The 17,335-nt window shown below is 42.6% G+C and overlaps 1 protein-coding gene across 2 annotated transcripts in view; it reads right to left on the bottom strand.

Moving 5' to 3' along the window:
* SAXO1 (stabilizer of axonemal microtubules 1) overlaps nt 1-15,839 on the bottom strand; it is a 704,683-nt gene extending 688,844 nt beyond the window's left edge. The window contains exon 1 of one of the 2 annotated variants that reach the window (XM_069625971.1): nt 15,526-15,839. In XM_069625971.1, the coding sequence (XP_069482072.1) occupies nt 15,526-15,557 (32 nt within the window). In that variant the 5' untranslated portion in view covers nt 15,558-15,839. Of the gene's footprint in view, nt 1-14,797; nt 15,092-15,525 lie in introns of those variants that run through there. The other variant, XM_069625972.1, reaches the window with a different exon arrangement.
* Between the last annotated feature and the right edge of the window lie 1,496 nt (nt 15,840-17,335).

Here is a 17,335-nt window from a genome sequence, read left to right as displayed (position 1 = left end):
TAAAGAACGAGTAGCAGTCAAACTGGTAATGCATGGTGCAAAGCTAAAACTTTTAGAGGTAATACCCTTTAAAATTAGGTTTATTGACAGCTTAAATTTTTTGCCTATGAAGTTAAGTAAGTTGCCTAAAGCTTTTGGATTTCCAGGGTCGAAAGGTTATTTTCCACATTTTTTTAATACCCAGCAGAATCAAAACTATGTGGGTACTATTCCTCCTGTGGAGTGCTATGGTTCAGAATTTATGATGTCTGAAGAAAAGGAGGCATTTCTAAAATGGTACTCAGAGGCCCGTAAAGATGTTTTTGATTTTAAGAGGGAGCTAAAAAGGTATTGTCACGAAGATGTTAATATTTTGAGAACAGCCTGTAACATTTTCAGAAACAGTATCATTGAGCTAACCCAAAAGGAGCACATTTTGAAACCCAATACTCCTGAGGAGTTAAAATATGTGACGTATGTTGATCCATTCACTTTTATCACGCTAGCTAGCATGTGTATGCATATATATAAACAACTGTTTCTTGAGCCTGAAACAATAGCCCTAGTGCCAATCGACTTGTATCATGGAAAACAAAAACGTTTTTCTACCCCTTCTATACAGTGGTTGATGTACTTGTCCCATCAAGATGGTATACCTATACAACATGCCCTGCGTGGAGGGGAAAAAAAGATTGGTCCCTATTTTTTAGATGGTTATGCTTGTCTAAATGGGGAGGAATTGGCCTACGAATTTAATGGTTGTTTTTTTCACGGGTGCCCCCGATGCTATAAGGAAAATGACTATAATACCATGATGGGCTGTACTAATGACCATTTACATAGAAGAACACTTTTGAAAAAGAATTTTCTTGAAAACAAGGGTTTGCGCGTTATTACACTTTGGGAACATGAATGGACAGATATGCTAAAAAATGATGAGGGGCTAAACATTTTTTTGAAACAAACAAATCTACCAGAACCCTTAGAACCCCGTGATGCTCTCTTTGGGGGAAGGACTAATGCTGTTAAACTTTACCACGCGATAGCTCCTGGTGAAAAGATACATTACTTTGACTACACCAGTCTCTACCCCTTTGTTAACAATTCAAAACCATACCCGCTAGGACACCCCCAAATTATCTATGAAGATTTTGGAGATGTTAAACAATATTTTGGACTGATTAAATGTCAGGTGTACCCCCCTAAAAAACTTTATTTCCCAGTGCTCCCTCAAAGAGTTTCTGGAAAACTAATGTTCCCACTTTGTATGAATTGTGCCACTACAAAACAAACTGAGAAATGCACACACAGTGACGAGGAACGCTCTATTACTGGTACCTGGTGTACTGTTGAGCTACACGTGGCCTTACAGAAAGGATACAGGCTGGGTAGAATTTATGAAATATGGCACTTTGGGAAAGCTACAGTAGAGCTGTTCACAAAATACATTTGTCTTTTTCTTCGAGACAAACAGGAAGCGTCGGGTTACCCTGAAAGTTGCAAGGATGATGAATCCCGACAGCGGTATATAGACGAGTATTACAAACACCAAGGGATACGGTTAAGACCCGAGTTCATTGAAAACAATCCCTCTAGACGTCAGTTAGCTAAACTGTGTTTAAATTCCTTATGGGGTAAATTTGCACAAAGAACCAACCTTCCAAACACAACCATTATAACGGACCCCGAAGAGTTGACCGCTTATCTTTTTGACCTGGGCTATGACATTTTAAGCTTACAGTTTATAGATGAGGAAACAGCGTGTCTTTGCTGGAAGTATGCCAAAGAGTTCCCAACGTGCTCCAACAACATAAACATTTTTATTGCATGTTTTACAACAGCCCACGCCCGTTTGGAGCTTTATAAAGTCATGGATGCCCTCCAAGACCGTTGTTTGTACCACGATACTGACTCTGTTTTTTTTGTCAGCTCACCCGGTGACGAGGACCCGCCCCTGGGTGATTATCTAGGTAATTTAACAAGCGAACTAGCTCCGGGAGAGCACATTGTAGAATTTGTTTCTGCAGGTCCCAAAACCTATTCCTATAGGACATCCAACGGTGTTGTCTGTATGAAAGTCAAGGGTATCACTTTAAATGTTAGCAATAGTATAAAAATTAATTTTGATAGTTTAAAGGAGCTGGTGCAAGAATACTCTTTAAACAACATAACCAAAAATATCACAGTTCATCAACCTTCAATAGTGCGTAAAAAGAAACAATGGGAGATTAGCAGTGAAACGCTGCAAAAAACCTTGAGGGTAGTATTTGATAAGCGTGTGCTTACTGCTAATTACAAAACATTACCCTATGGTTATTGAAAAGGGAACAACGTATACGATGGATACCCGGTTACAACACCCTTTTTCATGCGTGTTAGCAGGACCTTCTAGCTGTGGTAAAAGCTATTTTATGAAGCAGCTATTAGAAAACGCACCCTCTGTTATGAATACCATTGCTGAAAATGTTATTTGGTTTTTTTCTTGCTGGCAGCCCTTGTATAATGAATTGGCATCTAAAATACCACATCTGAAGTTTGTGGAGGGCTTACCAAATTCTTTGAATGACGACCGCTTGCTACCACCAAATCTTGTTAATATGATTATTGTAGATGATCTTATGATGGAAGGAGGGCATAGCTCGGAAATCGAGAAAGCTTTTACACAATACTCACATCACAGGAACCTTAGCATTTGCTACATTGTTCAAAATTTATTCTACCGCGGAAAGGGCAACCGCTCCATAACATTAAACGCCAGCTATATAGTGTTGTTTAAAAACCCTAGAGATAAACATCAACTAACCGTCCTAGCGAGACGGATGTACCCGGGTAATACCCGTTTTTTTATGGAGGCTTTTGAAGACGCTACCTTAAAACCTTACGGTTACCTCTTGGTGGATCTAAAAACAAACACTTTAGAAGACTACAGATTGAGGACTGGTGTTTTCCCTCCTGATATACCCGTGGTTTACGTACAAAAGACGTCTAGAAAACCACGGTGAAAAACTATCTTTCCTCATTAGCGACGACGACCAGCTACCATGACGGCCCGTATACGTAGGAATTTTGCTCTTCTTAAAATGCTAGTAACAGCTCCACCCCAACAACGGAAGGCCATTTTGTGCTCAGCCTCTGATGATCTAGTATCAGCTATAGCAGAGATTGCCTTCAACACTATAAAAGGTAACGTTCCGTTATCCACCCAGCAACTAGGCGTTTTAAAAAAGAAAAAAACCCTCCTTAAAAAGCTGAGTAACAAGAGGTCGTCTATAAAAACCAAAAGAAAGCTTCTAAAACAATCTGGGGGTTTTATAGGGGCACTGCTAGGTTTGGCATTGCCTCTAATTACCAGGCTTTTAGGGGGTGGTTAATGGAGCATGCCCAAAAGATGTATTTGGTTGACAAACGTCAGTTGGAGGGTATAAGTACCCCGAAGCGGGAAGAAGCAGATATCCGAAAATCAGCCACTTTAAGGCTTGACTCTGAAATGCAAGAGGTTTTAAAGCGGCATGATTTATCAGACTATGATAAAGTGGGGCTCTATTCAACTATTCTACAAAAATACTTAACATACTTTAGACAGGTCGAAAATGAGAAAAATAAACTGATGTTGTACATGCCCCCCGAAGACCCTTCAATTAGCTCTAAGCCCTCCCTATCAACCTCTGCCCCGGATCCTATCGTAATGGAGGTTTTGGACACTATTAACCCCCGTTATCGGAAAAATGCAGAACTTTTGATGAACAAAATGGGAAGTGAAAAAAACGTGGCAACATGGAACAACAAGGGAGAATTTATCTATAAAGGAACAGTTGTTAAAGGATCAAATGTTCACGATTTAGTTGCAGCATTACCAACCCTCAGGCTTTTGTAAGACACACAAAACCTCGAGGTTGGGACCTGTTTATGCAAGCAGCTGCCGATGTCAACCTGCCCGCAACTTTAATTGGAAATATGGGACATCGCGAACTGTTGGAAAATTTAAAAGACTCTGAGATCAAACCTTTAACAGCAGCTATTGAATCATCTGAAATGTCAATAAAAAAAAGAAAAAAAATTAAAGCCAGTAAACGAGCCTCTTGGTTTAACGTGTAACCTCATTTTTTTCTTTAACAAAATCTTTAACCGTTGTAAAATATGTATATACATGTATATCTTTTTTTTTTTTGTATTTTTTTTTTTACTATTATTACTTTTCCAGTCTGCAAAAAAAAAAAAAATAAATACATTCATTGCAATAAAAATATTATTCATACTTTCAAAGGCGTTATGTCTAATCATTTTGATCATGTCTAACATGTTTATATAATATTAAATAAATGAAAAAATAAGACAAAAAAGACTGTTTCAATTAAAAAGAAAATGTGTTTATTTATATGTGTACACAATTTAAGGTTTAGTAATAAGAGTACATTTTTGCCAACGATCAAAAACATTTACAGGGGATCTCCGAAAGCTGATCTTATTCACAAAAGCAGTAACCATGACATCATTTTGCCAGAGGTCCAGTGAATAGGTGTGCATAACCCTTATCAGCGAGTGTTTCTCAGACATGTTAGATACAAAGTAACAGGAGTGCTGGCCACACGTGATGTCTTCAGGATGTTGCACAGGTGTTTTATTATAATGTATAACGGGTGCTATATCCTTCACATAGTCCAGGATAGCGCCTCTGTATATGGGGTGGCTTGGGAAACACCCCAGGCTGTCAAAGACTGTTATTGTATCCTTGTTTATAAACATACCTATCCAATGGGTGCCTTCCTGATCATGGGGATCGGTGTTCGCCACAAGACTAATGGGTCGCTCATTACTTATGTCTCTTGGAAGGTTATCACATGAATACACACCCTTGAATGTTTTCTTAGCGTGTTTGTCTTTACTTAGAAAACGCTTGATCTGGTAAGTATCCATTACATGTCGTACAGGACTTGTCGTTGATTGTTGAGTTCCATAACCGAGTCAAATAGAGCCATAATAATTAGATTCACCGTGTTGGGTAAATTTGCAGCAAAGCGTACTTCTATGCATAGATTACCATTTCTAATAAGATTATAATGGCCGGTTGATGTATTATCAGGTCTCAAATCAAAAGCTAAGAGAGTATAACCCCCATCATAATCGTCCCGGGGTATCACAAAACCTTTATCATGCAGATGTTTACCGCTGATGGAGACAAGTCCCAAATACTCCCTAATTGTATTTTTTTGTTGAAAACTGGGACTGTAGGCTTTAGACGGTATAACGACCCCGTCTTTAAAAAGCGCTGCGTAGTTGATGTTGTAATGTTTAAAATTAAAAGGGTTGCTGGCGTAAGCCCCGGAAAAAGCTGTGTTGTCCACAAAACCAATGATGATTATTTTCGGTAACTGTCCAAGGAATAAGTTATCTTGACTGGCGACACGGCTACCCGCTGGAACACTGAAAATTTTCAAAGATGTCCGCTCCACCGGATATTTTAAGTTTGATACTTGTAGAGCATCAGCATGAGCTAATCTGACCGTGGGTGACACATTCACCCTTTTAATAAATAAACTAGCTGATACTATAATCAGCTTGTAGGCTTCAGCATCATCGCTGTTGAGGCAAAAAGCATCTTTATTTCTAGAAAGTTTAATTTTCAGATCAACGCCGTTTACCATTAGTTTCTCCTGGAAAAATAGATCGGAGTGTAAACGGCCTAGTAAATCAAAATTTCTGCTCCCTCTGGCATGTGTAGCTCTTTTTATAAAACCTGCATTAGCCCCATCTAGAGCATAATCCTCCATATGGCCTGCTGTGTCCTTATAGAAAAGCCCCGCTGTAAACTGAGTGTCCAAAGCGTCATTGCTGTAGTTCAAAATGCTTTCTATGTAGGCCCTGTACGCATACATGTTGTCGCTCTGTGTAATCAGCCGGTCGCCTAGAGTAATATCCACTTGATTAAAGAGGGTAGCCACAGGGTAAGCAATCGTAGCAACTTTAGCCGTTCCAGGGATAGCTGATCCATCAGCTTTTGTTATTTTGCAAGTGAGGTAAAGTAACGTGTCATTTAAATCCAGATACATCTCTGTTGAGCCTGATATATAAAACTCTATAGGCGCTAGCGGAGATAGTGCAGCAAGGGGCGCCACTTCCATGAAAAAGCTGTTTTCAATGCTAGTTTGTGTCGGGGGTACAGCAAACAGATCGAGTTCAGATTTCACACATTCCCCCGACGCACAATGGATAAACGCCATCTTTTAGAAAATATTAATGCCGGGGCTGTTTTTTTTTTTCTTGACCGATCTGTTCTTGCGAGTTCTTTTTCTCTTCTGAGCCGTTTTTGTTGCTGATCCTAGTTTTTATGCATTCCTGGAGGGCCCCATCTGTGCAGTAATTTCCTTTTTCTTTTGTTTGTGTTGTTTTTCACATAAACCAGCCCAGAACCCTCTTGCGGTGGTTGGTTAAATCGGTTTGCGATGGATGTTGTAGCCGTAGACACCACATCTTTAGCAATATTTGTGGCTGCTGTTTTCACATGTGGTTTGGCTAATTCAAACCCCTTTCGTAGAAACGGCATAGCCCTTCGAAATAGGCTTCTAAAAATACTTCCGAAACCCGTACGATACATAACGGGTGCCCCTTGAAAGTAAGGTTGATTGCCATAACCAGCTTGTCGGCGGTAATAATCCCTATAAACGTACGGCTCCCCATAGTTTTTCATAAATACCATGTTTTTTAATAGTCTTTTTCTCGCCTAGGACGTAGGTGTAGTTTCACTAGGACCTTCCCGTATTTAAATGACACCAACTCCCCCTGATCATCCTTTATCTGTATATTGATGGTGTCAAAATGACTCTTAGAAACCGGTATATAATCAGGTTTAATATATTGTATATTAACAATGCCATTATTTTCACCTTTCACCTGCGCTGTTCTCATTAGCGGGGCGTACGAGTCACCGACCCTTTGATATTCTACTATATCACTGTAGATCATAAGACTGTAAAATCCCCCATCAATATCAGCACGTGTTTTGTCCAAATCTTTAGTACTTTTTACATGTTGAACGGTTCCCAAAACACGAAAAAGTTTGCCACTACATATAAACTCGGTGGTAAGATCCGTCGATTTTAGAAATACTTTTCTCTGCACCTTATCCAGAAACAATTGTATATCAGAATAGCGTTCAATGTTTGCGAGACTTTTATTGATAGCCTCTAACAAAACTTGTATGCTGCTGTAAAATCCATGAGGAAAACCGGCGTGTAACAGTTCAATAGGACCTTCACGTTTGATGGTAAATTTGGCCTCTCTTCTAGACACAGTGTCCCAGGTATGGGGGTATTGAATCTCCATTAGACCCGCTTCCCACAATCCTTGTAAATCAACGGGTTTAGCCATTTTAACACAATAATTTGATATTTCATTGTTTGGGAATGTATCGTGAGAAGCGTTACTGGGTAAGGTGATATAAAATCCACTGCTTTCCATCTTCTCAGGGAGCGCCTTTCCTTTGTAGATCCTTTAGAGATGAAGCGCTAACCCAACTGTTAAATTTCTCAGGCCACCCTGTCCATTTTACCAGACTTTGTTTTTTATTTCCTTTACCTTTACTCTGAAGAATTTTCTCAACCCTATAAAACCGTTGGGGCTCATTGGTGACCTTCTGTAACTCTTCGGTATAAAAATTACCGCTCACACCATCACCATCATAATCAACCAGCTGATAGATGTAAACCCCCTCTTTCACAGTTACTTTGGTCACTATAAATATTTCATCCGTAAATGATTGCTGATACCCCTTTGTAAAGACACCTTTAAGCTTAGAAACTCGGACATGGTCCCCCACGCGAAAGGATGGTTTCTTGACCTTCTTCGTTACCATGTCAGCGTACAAGTTTTTCCAAACAGTTAGAGAATTTTCAGACGTTACAGAATTTGGAGTCATTTTTATAGAGCGATGATAGCTATGGTTGTACGCCTCTATGAAACGTTGTAATACATCCACATAACGATGTGTATTCTTTGCTGTAAAATATCGCCAAATCTTAGATTTTAAGGTTATATTAAAGCGCTCAACAACAGCCGCCTTAACTTCGTTATACGTTACAAAATGATACACGTTATGTTGTTTTAAAAGATTTTGGAAGGGTCTATTTAAAAACTCCTTACCAGCATCCGTTTGTAATTTTACAGGCACCCGGCCTTTGCTAAAAACATGTTTAAAAGCTGCCGTCACTCTTGATCCAGTCTTATCCTTCAAAACTTCGGCAAAGGCGTATTTTGATAAAATATCAATAATCGTCAAGATGTACTGCGCCCCGTCGTTCTGCTTCCCATAGGTCCGCATATCCACAATATCACCCTGCCATTGTTCATCTATTTGGGAAACCACTGTTCTTCTTCTGTTAAAACGTTTTCTAGCATTTTTATGAAGACTATATGCCTCTTCACCAGATAACCATTCCTTAACAGCTCCGCGTGAGATAGGTTTCTTGTCATGTTGTAATTTTTTATAAAGAGCATCAACACCCCCATAACTGCCAACACCGCTTTCATCATAATAGCTTGCATGCATGCTTCAATAAGAGATGTTCACTGCTGAAACACTTCAAAAAATAAACAAAGGCATAATGGGTGAAAGATGATTTTATTACAACTCTTATACATATAGCGTCTGGCACAACGTGACCCTTTTTGATATTTTTTCTGCAGCCTTATAAATAGCATTATACAAAACTCCCCGTTCCCCCCGCATATAACTCTGTATACATAAAACACTTGAGGCATTTAAAAGTTCATACAATTCACGGTCCTGTAAAACGTATCCTTTAATGCTAAAGTAATGTTCATACAATTGCTCCAACAGCTGATGTAACACCTCTCTAGGGTGTAAATATAAAGAACCCACATCATATTTGTACAAATGCCAGTATTCATCCAATACTGGGAGCCATGTGTTGGTACATATGTTACCTATATACATCAAACTTTTACAAATTGGCTCTGGTCGGGGGGTAGGTATCTGTAGATATTTCAGGGTATCTGGGGCAATTTCCGATATCCGCTCTTTCAGCATAGCGTATAACAGTTTTTCCACACATACACGGCCCGGTTTCAGTTTACGATCCACACGCCTTGCTGGCCCTTCAGAAATCTTATCCTAGAAACAAATATACACATATAAGAAACAAAACTCTCTTTATTTCTCCTCTCTCTTTAAAGCAGTTTACGGCGTGCTACACAAGGCTTCAGGGGATTCCCAAAAGTGTATAGGTCACAAAAATCTTTATCCATTAAACGGGCTACCCTGTTTCTAAAACGCACAGGACCAGCCATGTGTAAAGATCTCCATTTTTTCTCAGGATTGCGGCAATGGTATATTTCTATCCATGTTTTAGATAGAACACTCTCCATACTAGCATGTACACGCATGCCCATGCCTTTATATACAGCTTTAAGCAGCTGAAAACCTTTATATGAATTCAACAGAAAACATATCCGACGTATTGCTCTAGTGTGATAATTCAGAAGTAAACAGTCATGAGCATCCTGTTGCGGGTCATCGCTTTTATGTCCATAACACCAGCGGTAATAATCACGCTTCAAACACACTTTCACCACACAGGCCGCAAAAGCCTGAACAGTTGAGGTTTCCAAAAAAGTCATAGCTTCCTCTTCTTCTTCATCAGAACTTTCAAAGCGCTTTAAACAAACACACTTCTTACACATATTGCGGGCTTGTGTTGCTGGACTTTCGATCATTTTTGAACAGCACACACAGTAAAAATTGACGGTATTAAATGAAGACCGCTGACTTTCAGTACCGTCAACTTTATCTGCCGTTTTCTGCAATTCAAAAAAGAAAGAAATGTAACTCTTCAATACATATACATATATATATTTTTTTTTAACACATAGTTCACACACACACACAAACACACCCCTTTTCCTACATACCAATTTACACAGAACAGGTCCCTCCGCCTCCGCCTCCATAGCAACAGCTGCATTCATAGACAAACCGGCCTCCACAGCATCTGCTGTCTCCATAAACAGCCTATCTTCATCAGCGCTTGTTTCCAACTCCGGGGTCATGGCTACATCTGGAAACAGCTCGTCCAAAACCCCCAGATCCGCATACAAAGGCTCTTCAGAAGTCTTCATAGATTCGTCCATAGCCTTCAGATCGGCCTCTGTATAGTCTGCATCCATTATACCAGCCTCTACACCATCAGCATCTTTAAATGGATAAGAATCAGGAGGTGTCATATCACCCAGATTCATTAAAAAAATGCCTTGGCTCAACTCATCCTCATACGCCATTCCACTATAAGTGGGACCTTGCGATTCCTCATCAGCTACAGCAATTATTGTTGTCGGACTTATAGGACTATCAGCCTTTTCAGCGGTGTTGCTGACGTCTTCCCCGCCTGTATTCTTAGAGTAGTAGCTGTAACGCTTCATGATTCAGGGGTATTCTAAGCGTTATGCAAATAGTACAGTCAGACTCCAAGAGCGCCGTCTACCTCTCTCCAGAGCTCCTTCTGTATATATACACCATACTCCACCCCTAGGAGAGGACCCACAACTACATCACCCCCACAACGCCCCCCCCGGCCTGCCCCCCTGACATCACAACTTCATACCTACATCATCTCATCAAAACCCTGGACCTTGACCCCAGAGGGATGTCATCAGCCCTGCTGGACCATGCCTAGCCCCCAAAATATTACCTCATGCACGACATCACCACCGGGAAACACCCTTTCCTACACCACCACGCCCTAAACACTAGCCATGATGTCACTGTTAGGTTAGGCCTTAGAAAAAACTTCAGGGACACGCCCGTGATGTCACCATCCCTGCTGGGACACGCCTAGCCCCCAAAATATTACCTCATCCACGACATCACCACCGGGAAACGCCCTTATCTACACCACCTCGCCCTAAACACAAGCCATGACATCACTATTGGGTAAGGCCTTACAAAAAAAAATCAGGGACACGCCCGTGATGTCACCATCCCTGCTGGACCACGCCTAGCCCCCAAAATATTACCTCATGCACGACATCACCATCGGGAAACACCCTTTCCTACACCACCACGCCCTAAACACAAGCCATGACGTCACTGTTAGGTTAGGCCTTAGGGGAAACTTCAGGGACACTCCCGTGATGTCACCACACCTGCTAGACCACGCCTAGCCCCCAAAATATTACATCACCCACGACATCACCCCCCGGAAACGCCCTTTCCTACACCACCACGCCCCTCAACACAACACATGACGTCACTACAGCACAGGGACATCCGCTAAGGCGGGACATGCGTTGCCATGGACACCCCAAGGGGCGGGACATCCGGTTAGGGCGTGGTTAAGGCCTGTCAGTTGATGAAAGGTGGGTTACTCCACTACTAGTGATGTTTATTATATTCCGATTTTTATATATACGAGTGTATGTTTATTTATTTGCATATATAACATGTGAATAAAGGGCCTATAACAAGCCATTTGTTTTATGATATTGTATTGTTTATGTGTGGTTTTTTGCTTGTCTGAGTCCAATAACTCGCTTTCGCTTGGGGTCCGGGGAGGCGCAAGATTAAGTGCTCCCCCCCACATGGCCAAACAGACGCAAAACAGGGGCACAGTTCGCCACTCTGCTGACAAGCCCACGTGCTCTGAAATTACTACAGATGTAATTTAGCACAGTACAAAACCATATTGTGATTTCGGTATTTCACCACTCAAAGCCTTCTAACATGTTCTCCTTCATTAACCCCTTAAGTGCCAAGGACGAGCCATCTCGTCCTTGGCACTGTGGAGGTAATCCCAAGGACGAGATATCTCATCCTTGGCACTTAAGGGGTTAACATACAATAACATACATGCAATAACAAATAAACATTTAACATTTTTAAATGGGCCAGTACAATTACATTTCTTTTTTTATATCTGCTTTTGGAAGCCCCCATCCTCCAACCAAGGTAGCTGTGCTTTTCTCTAGGTTCTCTACTAGCAAACGTGGACTTGACTACATGACTTTCACCGACCGAGGCAGAGAGAGTACTAAATCAGTATATACACATAAACACATACCACCATGCTTTAATCCTATTCATTCAAAATGCATTTTTATGAAGTTCCACTTAAGATAACGCAGTAGTCACGAGTGCTCTACACTTCACCATTTATATGGCTCCTCTCATGAAACTCATCATATGGCTCTGAGCTACATGCTACAACTATGCAAATGATGCTTAAATCATCCACAGAATGACCACCAGCAAAGACAAAAACCAAGCCCTCTCACAAATAATGCATGGATGACCAACTCAACAACCCTAATAAAACTAAAATCGTGAGCACGCCTCACCACCCCTTTGTACAACCACCCAGATGTTGAATGGCTGATGGAAATGGGGACCAGACCGCAGGTCTAAAGGGGTAAATAATCTTGAAATTCTCATGTCCAATGAGTTGGCACTTCAATCACAAGTAAAGACAAAAGTAAAGAAATGTTTCTACCACCTACATTCTATCAGACGGAGCATGCCCTTTCTTAGTTTTCCACATGGAACCCTTGCCACGTCAAGAATCAACAAAGCCAAAAACATATGCCTTAGCATGCCTGGCTAGCTCTCCAAATAAACTACAACACATTAAGAATGCAGCAGCAAGACTGTCAAAGACTCGGTAAGAGGGAACATATCACGCAAGCACTAAGATCTCTACACTGGCTACCAGTCAGGAAAAGGATCTATTTCAAAATGCTCGGCATTGGCCACAGAGAGATTCGCAGCCCAGGACCAGAATTCCTGCAAGGCAAAGACTCCATCTACAAACCAATTAGACCCCAAGGTCTAGCAATGATATTCCTTGAACTCAAATGTTACTCAAAAAAGAAATATGGAGGATCAGCTTTTTCCAACATCTCAACAAAACTCTGGAACAGCAGAGGAACATATGCCCTTCAGAAAAGCTTTAAAAACGGAGCTCTTTAACATGACAAACTAACCCAACAAGACATTGGCCATTGTAGAAGAGAAACCGAACATTGTTGATCACGGCACAATAGGTTTGGTTACTCAAGCTACCTGCAAGACTGCAATTAAGACCTATGCCATGAGGATCTCCCTCTTTCCCCCACTAACCCAAATTAAAACTTTCCATACACCTGCAAACACACCACATGCAAACCAGCTATTCCACACACAGCATCAGTAACCCCAATTGACACCAAATAGAAGTGCTCCACACCTCTTCCAGTAGCTTACACAATACCAACTCAACTGATACATCTGTGCACAACAGGCAGACAAGGATTATCATATGAACTAAAGCGCCTGTACACCCACCAGCCCATAAAACCTAGAAACAAACTCACACACAGTTGCCGGTTTTTCCAAACTGAAACAATCAACACTACAACAAAAGCAATCACTGATGTCATGTATGATGTAATTAGTGAGGCCACCAGTGATGTCATCATTGTGCTTATACATTGCGCAACATGGGACGCATAGTTAAGGTGGACTTCCTTGAAATTAAAGTGCTGAATTTCAGGGGTTTGTTGCATAAAATCAGATTACCTTAACTCTCTTAACTAATGTTTTTTCAATGAATTTCATGGATTTTGTTATACTATAGTTTCTTCAGGGCCCACTGGCCACGGCCTTTGGCCCTGGCCACTGTACATGTTGTAAACTCAAAAATAATTATCCTAAAGCTAAGGATACCCCTGTCGCCTTCACACTAACTGTGAACAGTCACATTTTTAGACATTTTTGACGATTTAGGATGTACACAATTAACTTGTTAGAGTATTAATATAGTAAAGGAATCTATTGTATGATTAAACAAAAAATATTTTATTCAGTTCAATGAAATCTTGAGGGTTGTCTTTGTCCCTTTGCACCTTTACTTATATTGAATTTTACATGCACGTATTTATTCATGTGTTTCTTGGATAAAACACAATGTGCCAGTAAAAATCCATCCTAGACTGCACTCTACATGTTGCACCAATACGTTTCTTTGGGGCCCACTAGCCATGGCCTTCGGGACAGTATGGAGTCCTGGGTTACTCCACAGCATTGGATCCTAGACTGATTTGGCAATCTAACTTTAGGAAAGGTCATGCGATTCCGAGGCCCTTTGTGAATTGGTGCAATTTTTCATCAAACAATTTGTACAAGTGGGTCAAGGTTGGCAGGGCGGGGAAAGGATTAAGCGGCTTGGGGAATTAATTGCTGGGGATGATGGCTAGAACGGGGGGGTGGGGGAAGGGGCAGGCAACTTGTGGAATAGATTGAACAGAGAATGGAGGCAGGAGGCGTGGGAAATGGAAGAAAATTAAAGGGGAAGGAAGAGACTCTGGAACGAAGGGTGGGGCCGCTAGACGGGGGGAAGGTGCCTGGGTGGGGGCAGGGGGGAAGAAGGATAGGTTTGTAACTAGAACGGAAATAAGATCAATGAAGACGGGTAGGATGAGAAATCAAGAACTGGGAATTGAATTAGAATAGTAGCATACTAGGCGTGACAAGGGAATAGTATACAGAAGGAAAATAGTGGACACTAAGCGCTAGATTTAGAATAGTAGACGGGTAGAACAAGGGAATAGAAATTAGAAGGGAAGAAGGTACGTAAATTGGGAACGGGAAGGAAGAGTAGAAGTGAAAGGGTACTTTGCAATGAGTACTGTGAAAAAGGCACCGAAAAAAGTGTCTGGGGAATGTGTGCTGTGAAAAAGGCACTGAAAAAAGTGTCTGGGGAAAGTGTACTGTGAGATATAAACAAAGTAATGGCCATGGGTAGAGAGGGATATGTATATGGAGGGACGGGCTTACCTGGCAGGGTCCTCAGGACACTGACGGTGGGTGGAGGTTCTTAAGAAGCCGCACCCGCACCCGCCGTAGAATATCCTCCGGTGTGGTGGAGAAACGGATCGCCTGTAAAATAACTCCTTGGCTTTATGCCATAAAGCTTGCTGCGGCATTGTGACTTCCACCTTGAAAACTGGTCTTGCCTCTTTATTCCAGGGAACCTCCTGGAGGTCTTGGTGGGGGGCAGAGGGGCGGGTAGGGAAGGTTTGAATGAGGTAAGAGTGCCAGTGTGTTCGGGGAGGCGCAGTTGTGGGATGACCCCACTAAAACCCTCTGACGTTGAAACGATGTTCCACTGTGACTTTCATGTAGGGTCACGCCAGAAAACTGGTAATTTTTACATTAAAAATGCAGGCCAGTTTCTCCGAAAGAGGGTCACTTGGGAACAAGGATTCAGTCGGAACTAGTAATAGAGATGTATTTCCTGTAATCTGCGTCTACGAATATTAAGCAAATGACACGTTCCTATTTTGATTCCGCTCGGAACAACAGGCTAATTATAAAAGTGCTGTAATCGGATTGTTGTGTAATCTCTGCGCATTATACCACGGTTCCACGCATACGGTGTTCTGGGTCACGCTACGGGCAAACTCGGACACAAGTAGGTTTTTGTGCATCTTCTGTTACAAGCTTGACTCAGGGAGGGAGTGGGATTACCAACTGCATAGCAACTCTCCCAGTTTAGCACTCACCCGCAGATGCAGATCTGACATATGCACTTCATGATGCTGCTGATGCGCGCGGCTCCCCCGTGCACGGGTCTGGTGGTTGTTACTTCTCCTCTGAATCCTGCAGGTGGCGCCCTCGCCTAGCCGCGCCCGCCATGTCGCTGCATGTTTCAAGGAAAAGGGGCGGTCCGGCTCGGCTCTGCCGGTGTGCGGCTAGAGGTTTTTCATGTTGCTTCTTTCCGGCAGCCCCGGCGGTGGGAGTTCGACGGGCCGGCAGCACAGCGCCCGACACCCTGTCGGCCGTTCATATCCCGCAGTAACCCGGCGAGTCCTCCAGTGACTTCACAGCGTCGCGTTCTCCCCGAACAAGAGCATCATAAACCGCTGGAACGCGCAAGAATCCCGCGCAACCGAATACCGCTCTCGTTCACCTCCGTCATCATGTCCGAACCGTGTAGGGGCCAAACCACCCCATTAATGCATATTTTAATAAGTTATATTTTTACATTCAAATTCATGCCCGCTAGCATTGAATTGGAAATGCACTCAGTTGGCAAGATTTGGAAATGCACTCAGTTGGCAAGATTTAAACGAACCAGCATTTTACATAGTTTCCACATAATCATTGCATACCGAGTAGGGTGTAAGGTGGACCATCAGAGGCCTAGATGGGCCTTGTTGCGTGTTGGTCTAGTTTGTTTTGGGGACTCTGCTGGCACGCGGAGGGCAGTGCAGCAGAGCCCAGGAAGCAGCAACTCGTGTCTGGTTCTTAATGGTGGGCCTTGCCACGTGGTCGTGGCCAAGGCCGTGCAGCATGGCCTGGGTGCCCCCACGCCAACCTGAGCTGGGTGCCCCCGGCTAGGGTTGCTGGAGCCGGTGATCCGGCCGGGACAGGGTGATCCCTGCCCCTCCCACGCTGTGTGTCCGCAGCGTCCTGGTGCCGTGTCGGGTGCCCCGACACCATCTGTGGCCCGCCCCGGTGACCGGAGGCAGGCCATCACAGGCCTCAATGCAGACATGTCATCGGAGGGCAGGGGTGTTGGGGGAGGTATTAGGCTGAAGAGTAAAGGCGTGTCTTGAAGAAGGTGTGGGCCTTGGGCCAAGAAACAACCTTGAAATGAGAATGGGCATCAGACAAGGATGGCCTCCACAAGGGCTTCGAGGACAGGCTTCCAGATTTGGCCTTGTGGGGGGATGGGCCTCGAAGCAGAGTTGAAACGTTCCTTGGGGAAAGGATGGGATGGTCCTTGGGTAATGTGCGGGAAAGAGGACTAAGAAATAGGTTTGGTAAGGTTAACTTTGTTTGGGGAGAGCTGCAAAACAGTGCATCTCATGTAGAAGGTGATGTCTCAACTAGCAGCTATTATAATCAGATAGGTGTCATGCCATAACTAGATAAAATATTAAAGTACACTCAACATTATAACAATATTGCATTTCAATGAGTACAGTGGAGGAAGAAGGCAGAGCCCACCCTGCCCCCCACTTCCCCTGAAAGCAGGGTTATCCAGCTGTGTAAGGAAGGGCCATCAAAACGCCAGTCTGGCATTACCACCCGCTGTCACACCATGTTACCTCAAGCAGAGCAAGAATATAAGGTCATTTCTTAAGACCCTCTTTTTCTGCTTAAAACACGGCATTCCAACGTCTCTAAAGCAATAGACTAAGGTACAGAGTGAAATCATTTTCTAAAATGAAAACCATCAGTTTATGAAATTTACTGAATGTTGAGTTTTTTGTGGGAATACAACTTGGAATTCAAATGATCCATCCCAATAAGAGGCATTGCTGTTTGAAATATTGACCAAGAGCAGATAATGCCACAACATGCATA

This window comes from Ambystoma mexicanum, chromosome 6p (genome assembly GCF_040938575.1).
Source record: "Ambystoma mexicanum isolate Mex_15411 chromosome 6p, UKY_AmexF1_1, whole genome shotgun sequence".
In the NCBI taxonomy this organism is placed as follows: Eukaryota; Metazoa; Chordata; class Amphibia; order Caudata; family Ambystomatidae; genus Ambystoma; species Ambystoma mexicanum.
The sequence above is the reverse complement of the archived record's forward strand: the minus strand, read 5'-3'. Positions and strand labels throughout refer to the sequence as shown.